Source organism: Lissotriton helveticus, chromosome 6 (genome assembly GCF_964261635.1).
Source record: "Lissotriton helveticus chromosome 6, aLisHel1.1, whole genome shotgun sequence".
NCBI classification, from domain to species: domain Eukaryota; kingdom Metazoa; phylum Chordata; class Amphibia; order Caudata; family Salamandridae; genus Lissotriton; species Lissotriton helveticus.
Window position 1 is genome coordinate 97,320,184 of NC_136067.1, and position 25,099 is coordinate 97,345,282.

Below are 25,099 nucleotides of genomic sequence, written 5' to 3' on the forward strand. Positions count from 1 at the left end.
TTCACTGTAATAATATTTATCCTCGTCAACGGTGGTGTCGACGGCACTGTAGTCATCAATGCAGGAAATCCCTGTGTCGACGGTATCGTCTTGAACAAATCAACCATCGACGGAAATGCAGTCGTCAGTACTGTCATCGTCGACGACGCAGTTGGCGGCGACGGTATGCTCACCATCGATGGGCTCTTTGGCTGGGAGATCCTAGTCAACGGGATGAGACTAGTGATACCTACCGTCATCGTTGTTCCTGCCATCGATGTCGCTGACGATGAAACAGTGGTACTCGTAGTCATCAACAAGCGTGGTGTCGTTGATGATGTCGTCGACAATGGTTGTTTGTCAGTACTATGCCTCATAGAATCTGAGGACAGTCTTTTTCCTGACTTGAAGGCGTGGTAGGTAAGGATAATGCAGGCTCTGGGGACACTTTAAGAGTTTTCTTATTTTTGGAACTTCTACTCTCATGGGAGGGCTGGAGATGTTTCCTGCCCTATCCAGAGTTATCCTCTTGGGATTTGCCCCTTATTTAAGGCCCAGAAGATCCATCGCTGCCTTCATCAGACATGTTTTCGGCTGTTTAGTCATCTGGAACCATGGAAATAACCTCCCTTATTTATCCCACACAGTTTTTGAGGCGAAATTGCGACAAATCTTGCACTGTCTTACCTCATGGTTAGGGTGGAGGCAAAATATGCAGTCTTTGTGTGGATCATCCACATGAACTCTTTTCCTACCACAGGTCTTACATGGGTGGAAAAGGCCTTTTTTAACAGACATGGGGCCAGATGTAGGAGCCAAAATACCGGTCGGTAACGGCCGATTTCGGCCGTTACCCACCGGTATTTAAGAATTGGCATGTAGGGGCCCTATTTTACCGATTCGGTAAATGTACCGAATCGGTAAATTTACCGAATCGGTAAAATACCGAATCGGTATTTTTACCGATTCGGTAACTGCAAGATGTAGGTGGGACTCTTCTGAGTCCCACAGGCCTTACAGATTCGGTATTTTACCACCCAATCCAATTGGGTGGTAAAATACCAAATCCAGGTGTGCATGCACATGTGTGCATGCACACCTATGCCATGTGACAGACAGACATGCCCTTAGGGCATGTCTGTGTGCCACATGGCACACATGCCTGTATTCGGGGTGCTAGAGGGTGTCAAAGTGACACCCCCCACACCCTTGCAAAAATCGGTATTTACCGAATCGGTAAATACCGATTCGGTATTGGCCATTTATTCCTATGGGCTTCAAGGCCCATAGGAATTAATGGGCAATACCGAATCGTTATTTACCGATTCGGTAAATACCGATTTTTACAGATTCGGTAATTCAATTACCGAATCTTCCTAAATCTCCCTCCTTCATATTTACCGATTCATAAATACCGAATCGGTAAAATTCGGTATTTATGAATCGGTAAATACGCTTTTCCTACATCTGGCCCTAAGTGTCAAAGTTGGAGATTTCAGGAAAAAATCCAGTAGAACTCAGGGAGACTCCCTTCACACAAGACGTGCAGTGAAAATCTGAGGGAATCTGCCTCTGCTGGGAGTGTTCTAGCGAGTGCTGACAGCTGATTGGCTGTACTTAACATTTGGTCGTTTTTTAAAGACGACATAGATAAGCTATCAAAGGCATGGCTAAGGGCCATTATAGCCGTTGGTATTTGTGAACTACTGTTTGATTATATTACTGTGGGACTCCCATCTCGACAACGGGGAATGAATCAAGCATGTGAATATATGAAATATACCCCAATACTGGATAAGCATAGCGTTCTCCTGTGTTCCACAGAGGTAACGCTTACAATGCAGTCACAGATGGTGGTGGCTTCTGGGCGCAGCAGCTTCTTTCGTGGCTCTCACAGGTTATTGGACAAAGCAGCAGCCTGTGGCAGCACAACTTGTTCCTGAGTCCCTCTGAGGACTCCTCCAACAAACGATGGCACCTACGGTCCTAGTAGTCCCCTCTTGGCATCTGGCGATGACAGGCACCAGCAACACTGCTGATACAGTTAGATCTTCCAGATGATGGCTGTAAGAAGCTGGGTTTCTGTTGCAGTAAATCCCCCACTTTTTGCCAGACTACTGATGCACTTTGACTTGATGTGCCCTGGGTCCTTGCCAATCAGGTTCCCAGGGCCTGTGCTCTTTCCCCAAAACTGTACCTTGTAACCTCAATTGGCATCTCTGGCCACAGGTCAGCCCCTGGTAAACGGTACCAGGGCACTGGGACCAGGGAAGAACTCTAAGGGCTGCAGGACTTATTGTGCCACCGTTAGAGGTCCTGTACCATTACACTCACACACTGCTTTTGCAGGTCTTGGTGCAGAACAAAGTGAAGAGTCGACATGGCACATATCGCTGTGTGCCATGCCTACAAACCACTGCCCTGGCATAGATCTGTCACCCCTCTAGCTGGGTGCCCTATACCAGTGGTGAGGGTAGAGGTGCATGAGCCCTGTACCCCTACAGTGTCTATGGGCCATATGGATCATTGAAATTCGCATTCGCAAAGGCCGAAATTCGCAGAATTTTGGCCTTTGCGAATGCGAATTCGCAAAATGATATTTATGAAGGAAATCCCGATGCAAAATAAGGAATTGCAAAAGTTGCGATTCCTTATTTTGCGATTGCATTTAAGGAATCGCAAATTTTGTGATTCCTTAAATGCAATGTAAGAAGGCAAAAAAATTTGCTAAATGGCCTTAAGGAATCGCAAATTACCACCAACTTCTAGTTGGTGGTAAGTTGCGAATTCCTTGAAAATGCACATTTTTGCATTTTTCAAAGTGCCATGTGACGCACATACATGCCCTTAGGGCATGTATATGCACCACATGTGCACCTATGCTTATTTCAGGGGTGCAACAGGGTGTCCTTTGGACACCCCTGCACCCTTGAAATTATTCTCAATGGCCCATAGAAATGAATGGGAAAGTATTCCTTAATTGCGAATTCGCAATTTGCGAATTCGCAATTAAGGAATATCAAGAAATCGCTAAAAAATGGCATTTTTCTTGATACATACCATTTTGCAATTCTGAAATAGCGATTTTTTAAAAATCGCTATTACAGAATCGCAAAATGGTTCCTTGATACATATGGCCCTAAGTTCATTCTTAGACATTGTAAGTGCAATGCTACCATTAAGAGTATATGGTGCTGGGAGTTTGTCATTACGAACTCCACAGCACCATAATGACTACACTGAAAACTGAGACATTTGGTAACAAACTTCTCACCACATTAAACCCACACTCATGCCAGTGAGGGATTTAATGAAAAATGCACACAGAGGGCATCTTAGAGAAGCCCCCTGAAACGACCTACCCATAGTGTCCAGGCTGAGTGGCTGCTTTCAGCTGCCACCACCTGACATGTTTCTGGACCCCTGGGCCGAGAGCCTGCTGCACTCTCGGGGACCTGAAACAATGCACATCCTGGGACGAGGTTCCAAGCCTCCTACCCACGAAGGGGAAGTTTTTTAAGGCTTACCGCCTAAGCATGTGATCTACGGCTCACATGCCGGTGGAGGCGGCCAATTGTCCATTCCACAGGAGTCCCTATCCTGGGCTTGGACCAAAGTGCCCAGAAGGAAATCCGTGAGGGCTTTATTGAAGGGCAAGAGGGGTTCTGAGGAAGTTGCCGCAGGTCAGGAGATTAGTTCTGACTGTCACTGAAGGGAGCTCCTGGCCCAAGGTCTTATCTGCCCAACGCACCACCACACCATAGGACATTCCCTGTTCCATAGCCACGATAGGGGGAGAAAGCATGCCAAGGTCTTGGGAAGTGTCCAGATCACTGGCATCACCCAAGACCTCTCTCCAGTCTGGATCTTCCAGCTGGTCTGCCTAAGGGTCCAGCGACCCCTTCCAGTCCTCATCACCACCTTCAGGGCGATAGGGAACACCTCGGATGAACAAGGGAACAAAAATACCCTCCGGCATTGGATCTGACATCGGCCGTCTTCGATCCGGCTGCTGGTCCATTTCGGGGATGAGAAGGGAGAAGGCGTCGGCTGGGGGCACGGGCGACGCCGGGGGCGGTCGACCCCCGTCGATTTGGATCTAGGCCCGGATCCACAGGGCCCCTCCGGCACTGGGGCCGGAGTCTCCGGTATTGAAGGCCCAAGGACCCCGACCGCCTCTGTGGGGTCTGAGGACATGCCAGTGGAGTCGGGCTGCCCAAAGACACAGCGGAGGGTTTCGTAGAACGTCACGGCTTCCGTAAACAGGGGAAGGCGTGGAGTCGTCCCTGAATCAGGCACCAGATATGGAGCCTTAAAGCGGTGATGCTCCGGATCCCGCGTCGCGTCAGCCAACCAACGGGGAGAAGAAGAAGAGCGAGGGTGCTTCATCACTTTTTTCTTGTGCCTCGACTTACCCCAGGAGTGCGAAGACTTGGACAAGGAGTGGTGGCTCTGCGAATGGTCTCGAGACATTCCCCACGAGCGAGACCGGGAGCGCCGCGGAGCCGATGCCCGGGCTCCAACAGCTTTCGGGACCGCTCCCGCAAAGACTTTAGATTCATGGCCTGGCAATCTGAGCACAACTTCGGGTCGTTGTTGCGCTCCAGACACCAGAGGCACACAAGATGCAGGTTCGTCACAGACATCAGCTTGTGACAGACCTCGCAAGGCTTGAAACCCGTCCGACAATGGGACATCCCTCGCGCACCAGGAGTCGATGACTCAATAAAAGAAGTCGCAAAAGTAAAAAAAAGCTTAGTCAAAAAGTGACTAAAGGGGTAAGCTCTCCTCGGATCTGCGCTAGGCTGGCGTGGAAAAAAAGGAACTGACATCAGCGCGCAGGGGCGGTATCTAAGTAGACACTGCGACGTCATCCCGGGGACCACAACGACGGACGCGGACCGACGCCACCTACCGACGCGCAGGGGTATTGCTAAAGGAAAAAGTTCTCCCGATCCAGTCTGATGCCTGGGGTAATTCTAGGGTAGGGAATCTATACCTAACTGTCTCTTTTAGATACCTATAAGTCACCCCTAATACAGGCCTTACAATCCTGAAGGCAGGGTGCTGGGTTATGTTATGTTATGTTATTATTTCTTATAAAGCGCTAACAATCATCCTAAATAGGATATCACGGCGCTGTTATAAGTTTGAGGGTGCCCCTGCATGAGCAGGACACCCCTACAAACCCCGGAGTCCATTATCCAGGCGTTGTAAGTGCATCAGCCATTACTTTATTTATTTACTTGAGATTTATATAGCGCTGGCTAGACCCGGAGGTATCAGAGCGCTTTACATGAGGAGAGTTACATAGGTTACAAATTACACATTGTTACAGAAGTTACAACAGTTACAAGTTACATTCTTAGGTTAATGGCGTGTAGAGGGCTAAGGGGGTAATGTAAAAGGGTGAGGGGAGGAAGAATTAGTTGGAGCATAGGCATAAGGTATTGTATTGATGGAGAGTAGGCACTGGAGACTCTGCGCGCTTTCGTTTGCAAAAGCCACTCCGCCGTAGTCTTATCTGCAGTAGATGGGTGGCTCGACATTAACCATGTCTCGAAGTCGAGGGTCTCTCTTCTTTGATTCTTTGATGCTGAACCAGTCATATATGGTCAGCAAGTAGATGCTATACATCTTCTCCATGTCCTCAACGTCTAACAGGGATGTCATGTCTCACCATGTTGTCTCCTTTTGGATTTTCCCTGGCGAGAGTAGTCAGAGGGTGAGAGATGGGCACTGGTAGAGGGAGCAGCCTCTCTTCTCCCCCACAGAAATCTCACCAGCCAGGGAATCTTGCCTTTTTCACTCCTCTTGGTCATGCAGGCAAATCTTCTCACGCTCTCTCAAAGTGCTCCTGGAGAGAGTGCAGCAGTGATTACATCTTAAGGGGTCATTACTATCTGCAAATCCAAGGCTTCTCTGTTAGTTTTTTGCCATGTTTCTGCTACAATCTGGACACTTCGCAAAAAGGCGACATGTGGCAGAAATAAAAAATATATCCGGTCAGGAAATTCTCTGATAAGATGTTATGTTTCCCACTACCGGAGTGAGTACATTACGATACACATACTGGCCATGCGTCATTATGCGACGGCTAACTATAAACTGGCTGTAACAAACCCTGGCATGTTTGGTATCAAACAAGTTGGAATCATACGCCAACACCGTCAACGATGTTTGAGGTATGATTCCATGTACTGAGGGGCTCCTCCAGGAATCCCACCATGCTCCCAATACCAGTCTTCCAGAGTCTGACAGCAAGCTATGGCTGCTTCAGACTACAGAAACGTTTCTGCCCTCCTGCTGCTGAGCCAAGCTCAAGCAGGGAAGGTAGGCAATAGGTTTACTGTCTAAGGGAGGTGTGACCATCTCCCAGACAGGAATTTAGTGTATTGGGCTGGGGTGGGGCGCTTGCCTGCGCCACTAGATTGCTTTGAAGTGCACATTTGGTGCCCTCCTTGCATACTTCAGCTGGAACTAGTTCAGGGAGACAGTGGCTCCCGCTCTGGTGTGAAACTGGATAAGGACATGGGAGTATCCTCCCCACTGTCCAGCCCCTCCTCTGGGAGGGACCACTGAATTGTCCCAACCCTTTCCTTAGGGTACTTAAGGGCTTACCTGTGGGTGGCTCTTCAGATTCGTAGGGGAACAAGATTCAGATCCGAAACCACTTCATCTCCAACCGTCTGGGCACTTTGGACTTCATTGGACTTTGCTTTGGGAACTGAGACTGAAACTGGAAAGACTCCTACTGCTCCTGGTCTCGTCGTCCTGCGTCTTCTGCGTCCTCTGTGCCTGAGCTCCATACAGGTTGTTCTCCAGGTCTGTGGGCATCCAAGACACCGAAGGAATCTCCCTTGGAGTGAAGGAGTCACTCCCCTTCAACTGCAGGCACCGCCACAAAGCTGACCTGATTGCTGTTCCTGAACTCCTGCAGACTCCGAAAGGTTCAGCCACATAGGTGGTGGTTCTGCAACTCCCTCGAGACCTAACCTGTCTCCACAGCACATTTGAAGCCAGTATCTCTCATTGGAACCACTGGAGCAGTACAACTGTGCACTGCGTTGGCTTACCGTAAGGCTTGTTGACCCTCTTCTCCAGAGATCTTCAGGCTCCAAGAAGCTCCAGCATCTCTTGCTACCAAGTTCTTCATCCTCACTGCATCCTCTGCACTGAGGGCCTGCATCATTGGTGAGCTGCTTGAGGTCCTCTTGCGACTCCTGTGCCTTTGGCCTGTGGGTCCTTTTGAGGGTCTTCTTTGGCTCCAGTGGGCTCCCCTGTTTGCTCAGGCCTACACTAACTTACTTGCTCATGGTGAGTCCCTTGAATCTTGCTGTTCCCGACACTGCACCTTTTTTGTCTGCCACGTTTTTTGTCGCTGTTAAGGCTTGTTGGTGCTCCCGCCAGATACCAACCTCCTGGTCTTCCACAGTGTTGCCTGGTCTACACAGGTACAGCGCCATGGCCACTGTTAACTCACATGCATCTTCCGACATCAGTGGGCATTCATCTTCCTTGCCCCCTGGTCACTCCTGAGTGGCATAGACTATGTCCCCTCTGCTTGCAGGTACCTCTCTTCCTGAATCAACACATGGATTCCACCGGACTCTTTCACCTTCTTTGTCAGCTGCATCTTTACTGAAGTCTTCAATTGTGGTCTACGACGATTTCTGACGTCACTTCACACTTATGCACCAGGCTTCCTGGTGTAGGTATTCTGGTTCCCAGGGTATCCACGGGTGGAGTGACTCTCCAACCTTACAACTTCCACAGGGTTTCTTCAGGGTCCTCTGGGAAGGGTCCTTCTTCTTGAAAACTGTTACTGCGACTTTCTCATAGAATTGTATTAAGCATGCAGTTGTGTTCCCACTCTGCACATGGCCTCCATAAGGGTTCCTGGGTTCTTTCCATGAGTGGTTCCTAGGGTATATGGTTTGGTCTCCCCCCTGGTGACCACTGTGTATTTGTGCTACTTAACTGTTCTATTACTGAAGTATTGTGTGTATTGAGATTATATCTCCAGGGAGGAGATATTGCAATGTATTAGTGGGTGTTAATAATATATACACATTTTTATAACTACACTGTGTAGGGCAAAGATCGCCATAGGTCTTTGCTGCAGCATCTAGAGGTTCACCATAAAATAACTCCAATACAACATAGTATGTACAAATAAATGAATGCAAATCTTTTTTCTAGAAATATACGACCATGCAATAGATCAAAATACTTGTGTTGCACAATTGTGCTGTTCAGCGTATTTCAGCCTATCGTACCTTAGTGCCTCAAGTCCAATCAACCGGGTGTTGATATTGTCTATCAGGATCTTCCCTTTTTCCAGCTCCATCATACGGAACAGAGCCATGAAGATGGTTGACTTCCCTGATCCAGTCCTTCCCACGATGCCCACCTTCTCTCTTGGGGAAATAGAGAAGTCCACCCCATCTAGAGCATTAGGAAGTCCTGGACGATATGATAAAAATGCATTCTGGAATTCCACTTGCCCTCGAGTTGGCCAATTAGAAGAAACCTGCCACAAAAGAAAGAGAGCATGTATTTTGGTCAGAACAAGCATTATATACATAAAAAATTCCTTTGCAGTTATTTCTTGAAAATCAGCCATTCTACGAAGAGCCCTATACAGATTATTATATGGCATTTCACTAATCAAGCTTTTAAAAATCCAGACCTTTGGGAACAAATTAGATAGAGCCTGCTAAATTTGCAATGTTTCACATAGCATGTTTCTAGTCAATCAGAAATTTCGAGCAAACGTGAACAAGAATTTTCAATTCTATTATAGATACGGAGGTGAAGATTAGACATGTTCAGCATAGCAATATATATATATATATATATTACCTACTGGCGGTCGCCAGTAGGTATATATAGTTAGGATTTTTTCTCTATGGGATTTTTGAAAATTCTATGTCTAATAACTTTGGCGTTTGTGGACGGAATTGGCAGAAATTTTCAGGAAAATGGAACATTTTGTTTCTGAGCAGCCCCTGGAAATTTGGGGGGGGTTCGTCAAGGGGGGGCCGAGAAAAAAGGGGGGTCCCAAAACGCGTTTTTCCAATGTTAATTTCCATAGGGCGGTTGGCCTCACTTTTAGCCCGAACGGCTGAATGGATTTGCACGAAACTTGGCAAAATTGTAGGGACTGGTAGCCCGATGTGCCTTTGCTAGGTCTCAATATATGTGGTCCAGTGGATTTTGAGAAATTAACGTTCAAAAAAAGATATATATCTGTAACAGCGGACCGGGCAGCGCTCCGGTTCGCGTACTTTTCGCGTTACGGAGCTTTGTGAAGCGAAGCTGATTGGTTCTCCGGCATCTGTAAACATTCCAAACAGTCCGTAGCGGCCGCCATCTTGTCTCTCGGTAGGATCGAGAGACAACAGGAGGCCAAAGCGAAGGGGCAAATGACCATAAGGGGGCATAGTAGATCCTCCCTGACCCCCTAGGTTTGATGTGGAGGTTTTAAAAGGGCCCCGCGGGGCAAAAAAAAAAAAAAATAATAATAATCGAACGGCTGAATGGATTTGCACGAAACTTGGCAAAATTGTAGGTACTGGTAGCCCGATGTGCCTTTGCTATGTCTCAATATATGTGCTCCAGTGGATTTTGAGAAATTAACGTTCAAAAAAAGATATATATCTGTGACAGCGGACCGGGCAGCGCTCCGCTTCGCGTACTTTTCGCGTTACGGAGCTTTGTGAAGCGAAGCTGATTGGTTCGCCGGCGTCTGTAAACATTCCAAACAGTCCGTAGCGGCCGCCATCTTGTCTCTCGGTAGGATCGAGAGACAAGAGGAGGCCAAAGCGAAGGGGCAAATGACCATAAGGGGGCATAGTAGATCCTCCCTGACCCCCTAGGTTTGATGTGGAGGTTTTAAAAGGGCCCCGCGGGCCTGGGGAGCGTACTACAAGGAAACAAGAATGATTGACTTTTAACTTATTGTATGTTTATAGACTTTTTTTTCTCTTTTTTTTCTGCTGAGTGACGTCTCGGCCTATCTCCACGGGATGCAGTACCTACCATCTCGGCGTTTAAGCCCAGGGGGACCGGTAGTGTGGTAGAGATAACGTCTGTTAACGTTCGATTCGAAGGAAATCAGGAAGTGTTGATAAACATTGTCTGCGCCATCTTGCCTTTTTTCAAATGCCACACTTTTGTCGTGCACGGCAGCCATTTTAGATACCTTGACCAGACCCACTCTCTGCACGCTGTCGATCCTTAGCATTGGCTCCCCACCCTCGCAAGCATCTCCCCCAGGCACTGGTCACCCCCGCTCTCTGTCTTACGCATGGGCAATAAACCTCCCCCCATCTGCGCTGCTCTTCCCTGAGAATCACAATCTGTGCCTGTCCGACACCTCCCTTTCGCCCTATTCACTACCGCACCCTCTGACACTCCTCTTCCTCTGTGTCCGATTGTCCAGGCCGGTCCCAGGCTATCAGCTAGCCCTGCAGATGTAGTTTATGGCCCCAGCTGTAAAGAATCACCCCTCTTCAAAGGAGTTATAGTAGATCAAGGCCCACACCCGATGAGATCCGTCACACCACACGCGTTCCTACTATTTGAAAACCATTCTGTATTGTGATTGGGGAGGGGACCGAGCCTGAAGCGGAAGATTCCAGGGATGCCTCTTTGTACATCAAAGTTTTTACAATTATGTGTCACGTTAAAAATATATAGCACTCCAACAAAGTAGTAGGATTATAAAACTTTAATAACTTATAAATATATACAACAAAACAAAAACAGTAAAAACATTTAAACATTTTTAGGGAAAAAGAAGGAAGTAGCGGTCGGTTGTGCGAATAGTCCCAACGCAGCACAACGTCCAGATTTCTGGACGGCACCCAGGTGATGTTGCCTGGGTGCCGCACTGATTTCGGTATCCGGCGTGGGGCGTCGCGGGGGGTGGGTCATCAGTAGCGGTCTGTTGTGCGAATAGTTCCAAGGCAGCAGAACGATGGCACCAAGGTGATGTCCAGTAAGTTGCCGCCCTCCGAATAACGGCGTGGGGCGCCCCGGGGGGGGGGGGGTGTGAGGCGGCGTGAACGGGCCTCCCCAGGTGGAGGCTCGTCTGCTGTAGTGGGGCGCCCCTTTACCGTTTCAGTTGCCATTCCGTCCGCTTTTGGTCCACTGTGTCAAAATCCGCCATTCAGCTGAGTTGCGCCCACTCTTGCGGTGCAGCGATAGGCGGCTGCCACAGGACTCTCAAAATGCAAAAAACAACAAGTGATGGACTGAATGTGGATCAATGTCACACACTCCCCCAGTCAAAAGATCTGGGCCCAAATCCATCGTTTTTTTGCACTCCACACCACCCTGGGTCAGATAATGGCTTTATGCAAATCAGCTCTGACCCTGTTGCCCCATGGGAACAGTCCAGTCCGAACTACAACAGCCATATCTTTCCCAGACCGGAATCAAGCATCCGAGGACCGGACCGGTTTCGAGGTAACACCTCTCTTCAGCCCGGCTAGCTTGACTCCAGGACTCTCAAAATGGCGGCAGGCTCTTTCCTTTTTGGGCCTGGTCCACTGAAATGGCCCTGGGACACCTTGGAAATCGGACGCTAGTCTGCTAGGTCTTGGACCCCATTCTCGAAAGCGTTCCCTCAGCCTTGAGGATTGTACAAAAGTCTTGGGGGCCCCCGACTCCTGCAGGCTTCCGGTGGGGAGCGGCTGCCATGATTGCTCGCGGAATGACCACGACGGAGCCACGAGATGGTGGTGCTTTCATGCTGACGCCAGCTTCAGTCTGAAACATCCAGAAACAAGGTGGGGCTTTCATCGTTTGGGAAAAAAAAAGTTTTCATCCAATGAAAAGTGTTATTTTTAGGTCATATGATCAAGCCTTCCATCATTAGGAAACCAAAAGTAAAATGAACCAATGAAAAGTTTTATAAACAAGTCACATGACCTGTTATGCGGCATAGGGTATAAAAAGCGTAGAAAATCCGTTGGCACGTGAGGCAGCGTCAGTAGCGGACCGATGTGCGAATAGGCCGAAGGCAGCACAACGCGCCAAGATCCGGATGGCACCGAGGTGGTGTCATAGTTGAGAGTTCTGAGCAGCGGTTGTAACACTGTCTGAAGCTTATTTGCAGCTGCTGCAGCTTCACTACGCGCCAAGATCCGGATGGCACCGAGGTTGTGTTTAGCAAGTTGCCGCACTGGTCTGGCCATCCTATAATGCTGAAAGTCGGCGTGGGGCGCCTCGTTGGCCTGTGAGTTCGCGTCAGTAGCGGACTGATGTGCGAATAGGCCAAAGGCAGCACAACGCGCCAAGATCCGGATGGCACCGAGGTGGTGTCTAGCAAGTTGCCGCACTGGTGTGGCCATCCTACAATGCTGAAAGTGGGCGTGGGGCGCCCCGTTGGCCTGTGAGGTGGCGTCAGTAGCGGACCGATGTGCGAATGAGGCCAAAGGCAGCGCAACGCGCCAAGATCCGGATGGCACCGAGGTGGTGTCATAGTTGAGAGTTCTGAGCAGCGGTTGTAACACTGTCTGAAGCTTATTTGCAGCTGCTGCAGCTTCACTACGCGCCAAGATCCGGATGGCACCGAGGTTGTGTTTAGCAAGTTGCCGCACTGGTGTGGCCATCCTATAATGCTGAAAGTCGGCGTGGGGCGCCTCGTTGGCCTGTGAGTTCGCGTCAGTAGCGGACTGATGTGCGAATAGGCCGAAGGCAGCACAACGCGCCAAGATCTGGATGGCACCGAGGTGGTGTCTAGCAAGTTGCCGCACTGGTGTGGCCATCCTACAATGCTGAAAGTCGGCGTGGGGCGCCCCGTTGGCCTGTGAGGTGGCGTCAGTAGCGGACCGATGTGCGAATGGGGCCAAAGGCAGCGCAACGTGCCAAGATCCGGATGGCACCGAGGTGGTGTCTAGCAAGCTATGCAGCTGAGTTGCGTGCGCACTTGCGGCGAATAGGTCGAAGGCAGCACAACAATGTTTTCTGAATAGAAGATACCACAAGGCGCTGAGATTCGGTTGGCACCGAGGTGGTGTCTAGTAAGTTGCCGCATTGGTGTGGCCATCCTACAATCCTGCTCCGAATAACGGCGTGGGGTGCCCGAAGGGGTGGGGGGGGGAGGCGGCGTGAACGGGCCTTGCCAGGAGGAGGCTCGTCTGCTGTAGTGGGGCGCCCCTTTACCGTTTCAGTTGCCATTCAGCTGAGTTTCGGCCGCTATTGATGCTACAGCGACAGGCGGCTGCAACAGGACTCTCAAAATGGCGGCCTGTCCTTTGGATTTGGGCCTGGTCCACTAAAATGGCCCTGGGACACCTTAGAACTCGGACGCTCGAATTTTTTTTCCTTTCCTCTACATGCAAAAAAGGTAAATTCCCGGTACGTTACACGCTTCATCTGCCACGATGTACTCTCCAGAGGAACCGAAAAAAAATATAGTTATGGTAACTATACCATGCATCGTCATATGGAGAGGTGGCACCGATTAATTATAGTGCTGCATAAAAGAGAGATTTGGAGGAGAACCCCCGACCTGCCAGTACATTCATCAAAGAACTGGCACTGACAGCATCAGAGGCAAGGGAAACGGTCCCAAATATTTAGAAGAACTTTGGAAAGATTAAAATGACATGTTTAGATTGTGGCAAATTAATTTCATGTGGACAGATGAGTGTTACTCTAATAAATACAGCATATGAACATCATCATAGTCGATGGTTGGTAGAGACATTTTGACTATATCCTGGACCTGCCCGTCCTCGCCCAAAATGGCGCCGGAATAAATGGGACTCGTAACTCGTTGTTGTGTACTGGTTGCAGAACCTTGAAATCACGAGATACGTATGCAGTTTTGAAGCACATGGCGGGCGGGGACGAGAATTGATTGAATATTTTGACATCCCTATTGATATTAAGTTCTGATGTGTTATTGATTACTGTACTATTGAAAGTTCGAATTAACGTCACCCATGGTACTTGCCCGCAAATGTATATCTAGATAATTTTATTGTAACTGGCCCTGTCGTATTTTAATTATAAAATGTACGTCCACCGATTCCGCAACTGTTAGACACCTTAGTTCTTGCAACCTAATGGCCCGCCCGTTACGTTCCTCTACAGTGTAAATGTCTACTCATCATATACGATTACAGTTTGCTCCGTGGCCGGCCCACGTGGTTATAGGCCCGTATTTGTATACTGACATTTTCACAATAAAGGTTTTTAAAAGAAAACATGGTAGTAGTATTTACATTGGTAAAGTTTTTAATAATAGTCACTGTTTTAGAATCAGTAAAAGGCAAGTGAAATAAAGCATTCGAATTACATGAAGGGTAAAAGGTATAATACGCAGGAACGCAGTAAAGATAAATGGTCAAGGGTTGTTGTGTTTTCTACTCCTGCAACATAAAGTGATCGATAAGAATCATATATTCTGGCGTATCGGCGACTAAGACAGCAGGCCGACCCTCTTTTGCTCAACAGCTCCGTCATGGGACGAAGAAACGCCCTTTTTCTCGAAAAAGGAATATATTTTACTTGCAGGACAGTTGTAAATTTTCCGGGAAAGTACATTAGCCTGGAACATTATAACATATGTTTAAGAAAAAATAATGTTCGAAAGTAATAAAAAGCGTAATTTTTAGGTCATATGACCAAGCCTTTCATCATTAGAATAAGAAAAGTAAAATGAACCAATGAAAAGTTTTATTAACAAGTTACATGATCTGTTATGCTTACGTTACGCGCTGCGCGCCGGATCACTTCCGGATGCGCTAACGCGGCGCGTCATATGACGCATTACGCGACAACGCAGGTCCAGAATATAGTCAAAATGTCTCCACCAACCAGCGGTCGGAACACAACCCCTTTCAGCAGGCTAAATAGTTCTGTTAAATGACAACAGAAGGGACAGGCAACAAGAACCATCAGTCAAAGAGGGGAGGGCAAGTTCTTCTCTACCGGGTCACGTTGGGGCGCTACCGGAACTGATCGAATTGGTAGTCTACAGAGTTTCTGGATGTTTCAGACTGAAGCTGGCGTTAGCATGAGAGCACCACCATTTCGTAGCTCCGTCGTGGCCATTGCACGAGCAATCATGCTAGCCGCTCCCCACCAGAAGCCTGCGGGAGTCGGGGGCCCCCAAGACTTTTGTAGAATCTTCAAGGCTGAGGGGACGCTTTCGAGAATGGAGCCCAAGCTCTAGCAGACAAGCGTCCGAGTTCCAAGGTGTCGCAGGGCCATTTTAGTGGACCACGCCCAAATCTGAAGAGCCGGCCGCCATTTTGAGAGTCCTGTGGCAGCCGCCTATCGCTGCACCGCAAGAGCGGGAGCAACTCAACTACATGGTGAGCGAGACGTTGTAGTCGAAAGAGCGGGCGGTAAACAGCTGAATAGCGGAAGAGGCACAGTGTAGCAAAAGCGGGCAGAATGGCAACTGAAATGGTAAAGGGGCGCCCCACTACAGCGTGTCTTTAGGTGAAACGGATTGTGGGACAAGGTCATGAATGGAAGAGTTACCAAAAGGCAAAAAGTTCCGCTTGATCCCGGGAGCCGGCCACCTATGTCGGGGGCGATCTCAGGCCACACTAGGAGAACACGACTTGGGGAGGGGGCCGGAGCCAAGCGCCCCCTCCGAGTCCGCGCCATCACACCGTCCCTCGGAGGCCTCCGTTAAGCGGTTCAGGGTGGCACCGCATCACATTGTTTACAAATGCAGTAACGTACTCAAACAGCCCCCACTTACTTTTAGAATAGTGAAGATGAAGCAAGTGCAAATAGGCTTCAGACAGTGTTACAAGCACTCTTCAAAACTTTGAATCATCAGAGTGCATGAGTTTCATGCTCGATCGATTGAGCTAGCCGGATCGGGCAACAAAAAGTTTAAAATAGTTGTTTAATAAAATGTTTTACCCTGTTACTTTGCTGGTGTGTTGTATATATTTGCATAGAGTTTATCGTTATTTTGGGCGGGGTGGGTGGCGGAGCCGAGCTGTCTTGCAGCCATCATGGTGTGGAGTTCAGTTCATCTCACTAGTTTCGTATTTGTCATGAGGGGTTGTTCCTAATGTTTCTATTTTAGCGAGGTCAAAAAGAGATCCCATTAGTGGCCTACTGATTTTGCTCGATTCCTTTTGTTTTTTTACACGATTTTTCGCTATCTGCAAAGACTAAACAGAGTATTGCGACTCTGTGCTTGTTTGTAAATAGAGAATGAACCAAAGAGAACCAATTCTAAAACAGTAAATGCTTGGATAACAATCAATCAAATGGAGAGAGAAGCAGGCACGACGGATTACAACGGGGGCAAAGGCCTGCGTTAACTACCCTTCACTATCTGCAAAGAGAGAGTACTCCTAATAGAAATGAGGGGGGGGGGCAGCATTCAAAGCAGATCAGTGTGCATAAACACGAAAATGTTTTTTCTTACCACGTACTTGACATTCGACAGCTTATGATATTTGCTATTAAAAAACCATTGAAATTCACTGAAAAAACCATAGGTTATAGACCATATATAGTTAGGAATTAGCATTTACAAAACCTTGAAAATTCACTGAAAAAACCATAGGTTATAGACCATATATAGTTAGGAATTAGCATTTACAAAACCTTGAAAATTCACTGAAAAAAACATAGGTTATAGACCATATATAGTTAGGAATTAGCATTTAAAAAAACTTTTTTTACTCACACAAAACCATTGAAATTCCATATATAGTTAGTAGTACTAACTATATATCGCGCACCCGCAATCCACTGCTGATCATGTCACATATTACATCATTCATGACATGGTCAGTGACATCACTGATGACATCACTGATGACATCTCAAATGACATCACTGATGACATCACTGATGACATCTCAAATGACATCACTGATGACATCACTGATGACATCTCCTTCGACATTACTGATCACATCACTGATGACATCATTCATGTGATAATACGATGAACCTCTTCAGACTCTAATATAACCTTAGATACACTCAGTGTAAACAGACACTCACAGACTGTCTCTGATCCATGGAGTTACTTACACACCTAGTCAGTCATGCAAAGAATCAATCACACCTCCATTTCCTCAACTATACAGTTATATTTATTTATTTATTTATTTCTGGTATTTGTAGAGCGCAACACTCATCCCAAGGGATATCACGGCGCTAAAAAGAAAAAGGGGACTGCTGAGTTGCGCAGGGGGAGTTAGTTTTTAGGGAAAAGGTGAGTTTTGAGTTTTTGCCGGAATTGAAGAAGGTTGGTAGTGTGTCTAAGATCCATGGGTAATTCATTCCAGCGTTTGGCCGCCAGGTGTGAGAAGGCTCGTCCACCCGTTCTTGTCTTGTAAATGCGCTTGGGTTTTGCTAGGGCTGAGTTATTGGATCTTAGGTTCCTGTTTGGAATGTAAAACTCGATTTTCCCTTGCAGGATTGTAGGGCCTATTTTGTGGAGGGCTTTGTGCGCATGACAGAGTAGTTTAAAGGTGGCTCGCTGGCGCATTGGCAGCCAGTGGAGTTGTTTCAGGCATGCTGATGCTGAATCTCGTTTGCCCTTTTTACATACCAGTTTAGCTGCCTGATTTTGAAGGACCTGTAAGCGGGAGAACAGTTGTTCGTTCATCCCCTCGAACAGGGCATTGCCATAATCCAGGCGGCTGACCAGGAGGGCCTGGGTAATTGTACGCCGACAGTCCAGTGGGATCCAGGAAAAAATTTTGGCTAGGAGTTTCAAGATTGCAAATCCTTTACCCCAGAGTATGCGTACGTGGTCTTTCATGGATAGTGCGTCGTCCATCATGATGCCAAGGTTTCTGGCATACTGTTTCGGGGTGGGGGCTGTTCCCAGTGTCGGTGGCCACCACGTATCATTCCATGATAGTTTTGCTCCTCCGAACAGTAATATTTCAGATTTTCCGGCATTGAGTTTAAGGCAGTGGTTGCGCATCCACTCTGCCATTTCGGAGAGGCAACTATGTAGTTTTTCTTTAGTTGTTTCCGATCTTTCCAATCTTTCATCCATGGTCACCATTAGCTGTGTGTCGTCGGCGTATGAGCATACGCCGATGCCCCACTTTCTTCCGATGTCAGCCAGAGATGAAACGTAGACATTAAAGAGAGTGGGGCTTAGAGAGGCCCCTTGTGGGACTCCGCAGCCAATGTGACGGGGTTTGGAGTGGAATTGACCCATGTGCACTGCTTGAGAGCGATTGCTCAGGAAAGATTCAATCCATTTTAATGCTGTGTCTTGTACTCCTTTGCTCTGGAGGATGTTTAACAGGCATTCGTGCGACACCGTGTCAAACGCTGCCGACAGGTCTAGCAGTATCAGAGCCACCGATCCCCCCTAATCAGTGATGCATCTGACACTGTCCGACACTGCCAGCAGCGTAGCCTCGGTGCTGTTGTTAGATCTGAAGCCGGTTTGGGTGGGGTCCAAAAGCGAGTTGTCCTCCAAGTATTTGGACAGTTGTAAGTTTACCATTTTCTCCAGTGCTTTGGAGAGGTAGGGGAGCTGTGAGATCGGCCTGTAGTTTTCTGGGTTGAGGATGTCAGAGCCGGCTTTCTTCAGGAGAGGGGTTACAGATGCGTGTTTCCAGGAGTCTGGAAAGGACGCGGAGGCAAGGGATTGATTAAAAAGTTTGGTAATGAGGGGGCAGAGTGTCGGGGCAATCTCTGAGAATACAAAGTGCGGGCAGGGGTCTGCAGGAGAGCCGGATTTGATGGTTTTAAGAACTGCCAACACTCCCTCTTCGGAGAGTGGTTGGAAGTTGGTTAGACGTGGGGAGTTGCCTGTGTCTAGGAGGACGTTGTTTTTGTCGGATGTAGGTTGATTTACATTAGAGTTATCGTGAGGGGTGGTAGGATGGGAGGGGGTAAAGGTGGAGTAAATTTTGTTGATTTTTTCGGAAAAGAAGGTACTAATCCGTTCGCATGCTTCTGTTGAGGGGGTGAGGGTTTGCGAAATACTGGTTGGATTGGTGAGCTCTTTCACGATTTTGAACAACTCTTTTGCGGAGTTGTGATTTTCGTGAATTCGTTGCGTAAAGAAATCTTTTTTTGCCTTTCGAATGGCGAGAATGTATTGCCTCCTTTTGGTGGTATAGTTGGCTCTGGTTTCAGAGTCTTTGGTTTGTCTCCATTGGTGTTCTGTTTTTTGACATTCCCTTTTAAGGCTCTTGAGGGAGGGAGTATACCATTTTTCGTTGGTGGATGTTTTTTTCCTGACTTCTCGCAGGGGTGCTATTTTGTCCAACGTTTGGCGGATTCCTGTTTCTAGCCGGATGGCGTTGTTACAGATAGATGAGTTGTTTGGTAAGGAGAAGTCTATTTCAGGGAAGTGATTTTGGAAATTAGAGTTGTTAATTAATCTCCAGGCTCTATTGGAGGTGCGGGGGGTGGGTCTGGTCTTTGCCGTTTTACCGGGAAGTTTAAACGAAAATGAAAGCATGAAGTGGTCGGACCATGCCAGGGGAAGGATTTCCTTGAGGGTGGTTGACTCGATGTTGGTGAAAAGGAGATCCAGGGTGTGCCCTGCTATGTGCGTAGGGCCAACGACCAGCTGCTTGAGTTGCAGGATTTCCATGTCGTACTTGAGCTGTGTCGATCCAGGGGCATTGGTGTTTTCGTAGTGGACATTAAAGTCTCCAATGACCATGTAGTTTTTGTGTTTTAATACACACCTTACTTATTCAAACATATACTAACACATATTTACTCTCTTTTACAATCCCTGATACAAGTTCACAATCATCCATACAGCCACTCACACATTCACTGGCTCTTATGCACAGTTATTTATATATGCCAACTCTCACATGTACTGTGTTTTACATATGTACTTACTTTGACATGTAGCACTGAGATATCCATTCACTCACCAATGCACAGAGTCATACACCTCCCAGCCACCCACACACACACTCAGTCTCCCATACAAATACTTGAGAAACCAATCAATAACCCATATACTTACTCATATAGCTACTGATGAACACATGCAGCAGTTTACAGAACAACAAACATAATGATGCACAAATTAACACAGTTCAGTCACTAACCCATGCACTCAGTGAGACACATTTAACCACTCACTCATACAGTCAGTCATGCACCTACTAAATCCTTCATCCAGACACTTCTACATCCACTCATTCTTCAATATGTAAGACATATTTTAACTTTACAGAAATACACAGTCACTGGATGTTGTCATCAGTGATGTCATCAGTGATGTCATTTGAGATGTCATCAGTGATGTCATCAGTGATGTCATTTGAGATGTCATCAGTGATGTCATCAGTGATGTCATTTGAGATGTCATCAGTGATGTCATCAGTGATGTCACTGACCATGTCATGAATGATGTAATATGTGACATGATCAGCAGTGGATTGCGGGTGCGCGATATATAGTTAGTACTACTAACTATATATGGAATTTCAATGGTTTTGTGTGAGTAAAAAAAGGTTTTTTAAAATGCTAATTCCTAACTATATATGGTCTATAACCTATGGTTTTTTCAGTGAATATATATATATATATGTAGTGTTTGTGTATGGTGGTTACGTAGGAAAGAACCAACTCGTGAGTAGTCTTCTGAAGATAAGATAGTTATCCATGGATCTTATGATTGAATTCCATAGTTTGGTTGCTTGAACATAGAAATATGTACCAACTATGGTTTATTTTCCTGTATGGTGAGTTTTTGAGGCGAGGTGCCAATGTTGAGCGGAGGTTCCTTTGTGGGACGTATTTGGTGATTTTATCCCTGATGAAAAGCTTCCAGTTCTATGTATTGCTTTGTGGGTGATACAAAGCAGCTTTAAGGTGGATCTTCTGGCAACCAGTAACCTATGTAGGGTCCTCAAGACAGGGAAGATGTGGGATCGTGGCTTTACATGTAGCTGTAGTCTGGCAGCAGAGTTCGGAATCTATTATAAGCTTTTTAACCTGTGTGCACCCTATCCCCATTATCGTGTGATTCTCCCCGCATTTCACCTTATTACTCCGCATCACTCCGACCCTCTTCCATGGTACCCCGGTGCTCCAGCTTGACTCGCTAAGCTTGCCACCTTCGCCCCACTTCCTTCGCTACCCGGGCCACCCTCAGCTGAGCATTGACGCTGAGTCGGCAGGTCCCGGGCAGGCGAAGTAACTTAGCGGCCATATTGGACTGGGGGAAGTGTTCTGACGCGGTCTAGTTGCCGTATAAAAAGAGCAATTCCTTTTTGGCTCGAGACTGCTGAGTGATTGATTTCCCTCCTGAGGCGGAAGCCGGGAGGTTGATGTTTTGTATACCTCTGTGTTTTACTGCTTGATTCACTAAGCTTTTAAAAATGTGTTAGCTTGACTTAATAAGCTTTTTAACCTGTGTGCACCCTATCCCCATTGTCGTGTGATTCTCCCCGCATTTCACCTTATTACTCCGCATCACTCCCACCCTCTTCCACGGTACCCCGGTGCTCCAGCTTGACTAGCTAAGCTTGTCACTGAAGTACTGGGTTTTTCAGAACCCAGCGGTGCCAGGGGTACACCCTAAGACTTCGGGTCCTTCCTGTTCTAGACTACAGAAACTCAGAGTCTTCTAGGTGAAGTCAAAGATCGAGTTTATTGGCTGCAACCAAGTAACAGGCGTCCTAGAAGTACAACACGGTGTATATTCTCAGGAGACTGCTCAATCTTACAAAGCCAGCCTTCTCTTTTTATACAAAATATTATGCTTCAGGCAAACATTCCTTATTTTACAGTTGACCATTCACATATTTTCAATACAAAGAAAAAGCAGAGTCATGATGACAAGCCCATATTTCAATTTGTTCAGCCCACAATCATTTACCCGGCAAGGCCCAGTATTTTCATCAGATATCGACGAAACCCCAATAAAAACGGGCGCCTCCTCCTCGTAAAGTAAGTCATAAAGAAAGACACAGGGGCAGGTGTGTGTAAGATTAGGAAGGGTTTGTGTGCGATGAAAGGTTTATGGCATGTTGTGCCTTGATACTATCTCGCCCGACCACTGGGAGAGGAACTGAACGAACAGGTTTGGCCTTGGGCAGTGGAGTCAGCTTGCCCAGGTCGTGCAGGAGTCAGCAAAGGTGTACGTGTCCTTCAGACTCGTTTTTGGCCTTAGTCATCGGCCTATGTGAGGGCAATCACAAAATGGCTGCCGTTCACAAAATGGAACCCAAGGGTTCAGGGCGAAAACTCAGAATTCAGGGTGATTTCGTCACTCGAATATGACGAAAATGTTTGTGCATAGTCTACTAGTCATTCTTGGTCTGCTGATATCAAATTCGTCATGATACGACGATGTTTATGACACAGGTCCAAAATTTCCAGTACCACAGCCCCTCCTTTTGCCCTTACATAGGCAATAACCTATACTCATGCTAATCTGAGTCCAGGTCTATATTCATGAAGTCATTGAGATGTTGCTGTAGCATCATCCTATTACTTAGCTCGTCCCTCGATACAGGTTTCCTTATACACGATGTAGCACAGAGGCCACATATTGCAGGAGCACACTGTACGCACAGACAGAACAGGAAAAGAATGGCTAAGATCATCCCAATGACCATCAGAATTTTCCATCCCCAGGCGGATATCAGTTCCCAGAACCATCCCATCAACGACCAATCTCCTTTATCCACATGAATAGATTCAGAAATCTTATGTAGTTTGGAGATGGCCTGGTACACTGTTGGAGCGTTATCTGGAATGAAAACACAGCAACTCGATTGGATCACTCTACATACCCCACCTCGGTCTGCAAGTATGGCATCTAACGCGACCCTATTCTGAAGGGTCATAAGGCGATCCGACTGGAGCTCAGCAGTCAAGTTACTAAGGGCACCGGTAGTTTCAACTATGGTGGATTCAATCACCCTTGTCAATTGCCTTATGTTCCTGCTGTTAACCATGGGTCCCCAAAACGGCAGAGAACCCTTAAAGAAGTCTCCCAATTCTTGTCCTGCAGTGTCTTCATTACTGAAAACACCTCTAACTATCCTTGTCTTGTGGTAATCTGCCACAGCGGTGTAGGTGGGAGGCAACAGGAACAAAACAAAACATGTGCCCGAAAAGTCAGGGGGCAACCATGTATAGGCTCTATCATGGCAGATGAAATAGGTACCCTTAGCTGCTAAGAACGAAGGGGTAGTCTGGGACGCAAAAACATACGTTTCAGTGCAGGTACTCTTCCCTAACTGAGCTCTGGGATTCTTGCCATTACCTTGCAGACATAGGTGACCCTGATGGGGTACAATCCAAATCGGGGTAGATCTCTTAGCTTGCTGTTTCTCACTCAGAGTAACTCCATATCCGGTCACGTTCCATCCTATATATACTAGTGTCTCATCTCTCGGGATAGTCTCATAGGAAATATCTTCCCTAATCATATCTACTATACCCTTAACTAGAGCACTATTTTTAGGATTGTCCTTTTCAGAACGTAGGGGGTGGACTTCCATGTGCGTAGATGAACATTGTTCTGTATGCCCACACAGAACCATTGTGGCTGAATGGCAGGACCAGATAAGGGATACCTTTATCCGTTGTGTGAGGCATAAGACCACACACCCAACAGTTAGTCGTGTTCATTACTAGTTGGTGTTGGTGCAAAAGCTGAACGAAGGAGTTATTAATAAACTCTAATCTCCTAACGGACTCATGTTCAGGAAAAGGGTGGAAAGAATGCGAGGAAACAGTAGGAGGAGGTATGGGCTGCGTAGTGGGTGCAAATGTCACTTGAAAAGAGAATAACACATATCCTATTAAAAACATCATTACACTGAACAACATAAAAATGCATGATATCAAAAAGCTTTTCTTGGTCATCATTCTACATATTTTAGCTTTAAAGTTCGTTGTTTTGGCAGGTCTCTCCATCTCGAAAAACTCCATCCTCTCTAAATGCTGCTCGCGATGGTAGGGTGTTCTATGCTAAGGAATGCTTCTGTCAGTCCAGGGCAACTCCCTTAGACCAACCAGAACTGTCGACCTAACGTCTTCAGCTGCACTCCAAAGACTTGGGCAACCGCGACCCTACAGCGGAACCCGGATGGTGGTTCGAAAAACAAAAATAAAAAAGTTTCTCAGATGAGAGAGCTGCACTTTCAAAACTTAGGCAAAGAAAAGGAAAAAAAAATGTATTAGTCCATAGTTCTCGGCCTCAGATTATAGCGTTTCTTCCCAGGTACTCTCTGGTCCTGAAACAGGAGTTCAGGCTCTGTAGTGTCCAATCGAATTGACGGTGGCACAGCTTCTTGCAAAAGATTGTCACTTTCTTGTTCAGAAATTGTTCCTTTTATGCGTGCATCACTGAAAGGCAGAAAACGAGGCACAGTCTCAGTCTCAGAGTCAGCAACACCCTCCTGGACCCACCGGTCGTACGGCAGAGGCAAAGGGACCCTCTTGCAGTGTACGCCGTGGATCCAGTTCTTCTTCCCTTCCACTCGAACGGCTGATCTTGTTGAGAGAAGAACTAGGTGAGGGCCGGTCCACCGGGGCTGGTCATTCTTTGTCCGTTGAAAATTCTTGACCAGCACCCAGGATCCAGGATCGATATGATGTCCTGGAGCTTCAGAGACCTGAGGCAGAGTGTCGTGAACCTGTTGGTGTAAAACACGCAATTTAGCCGTCAATTCATACAAATAGTCAAGCAGTACAGGGTGTTCGATCTCACTGAATTTTGTCGGCCTTGGCACTCCCCATATGTTGGCCGGACGGCCGAACACAATTTCATATGGACTAATTCCCACTCGCAAATGCACAGTCATTCTTGTTGATAGGAGTGCTAAAGGCAGATCGTCAGGCCATTTAAGACCAGAGCTCGCTTGGATTTTGGCCAATTTCAGTTTTAGCGTGCCATTATAGCACTCTACTAGTCCAGCTGATTGGGGGTGATTTGCAGCGTGGAATTTCTGTTGGATGCCCAGCCCTTCACATACTTTCTTCATCACTCGTCCTACAAATTCACTCCCATTGTCACTCCAGACCATTCTCGGCATTCCAAATCTAGGGAAAAATTCTTTGACAAGGGCTTTAGCTGTGGACAAGGCAGTGTTGTCCTTCAGGGGGTATGCTTCTACCCATCTCGAAAAGGCACAAACAACAACGAGTACGT

The 25,099-nt window shown here is 47.1% G+C and overlaps 1 protein-coding gene across 1 annotated transcript in view; it reads right to left on the bottom strand.

The window, feature by feature from the left end:
- The window catches only part of LOC144762276 (ATP-binding cassette sub-family C member 10-like), a 1,522,948-nt gene that overhangs the window by 56,608 nt on the left and 1,441,241 nt on the right, over window positions 1-25,099 (bottom strand). Inside the window, exon 20 of the mRNA XM_078647417.1 lies at window positions 8,259-8,512. Coding sequence (XP_078503543.1) covers window positions 8,259-8,512 — 254 coding nt within the window. The remainder of the gene's footprint in view (window positions 1-8,258; window positions 8,513-25,099) is intronic.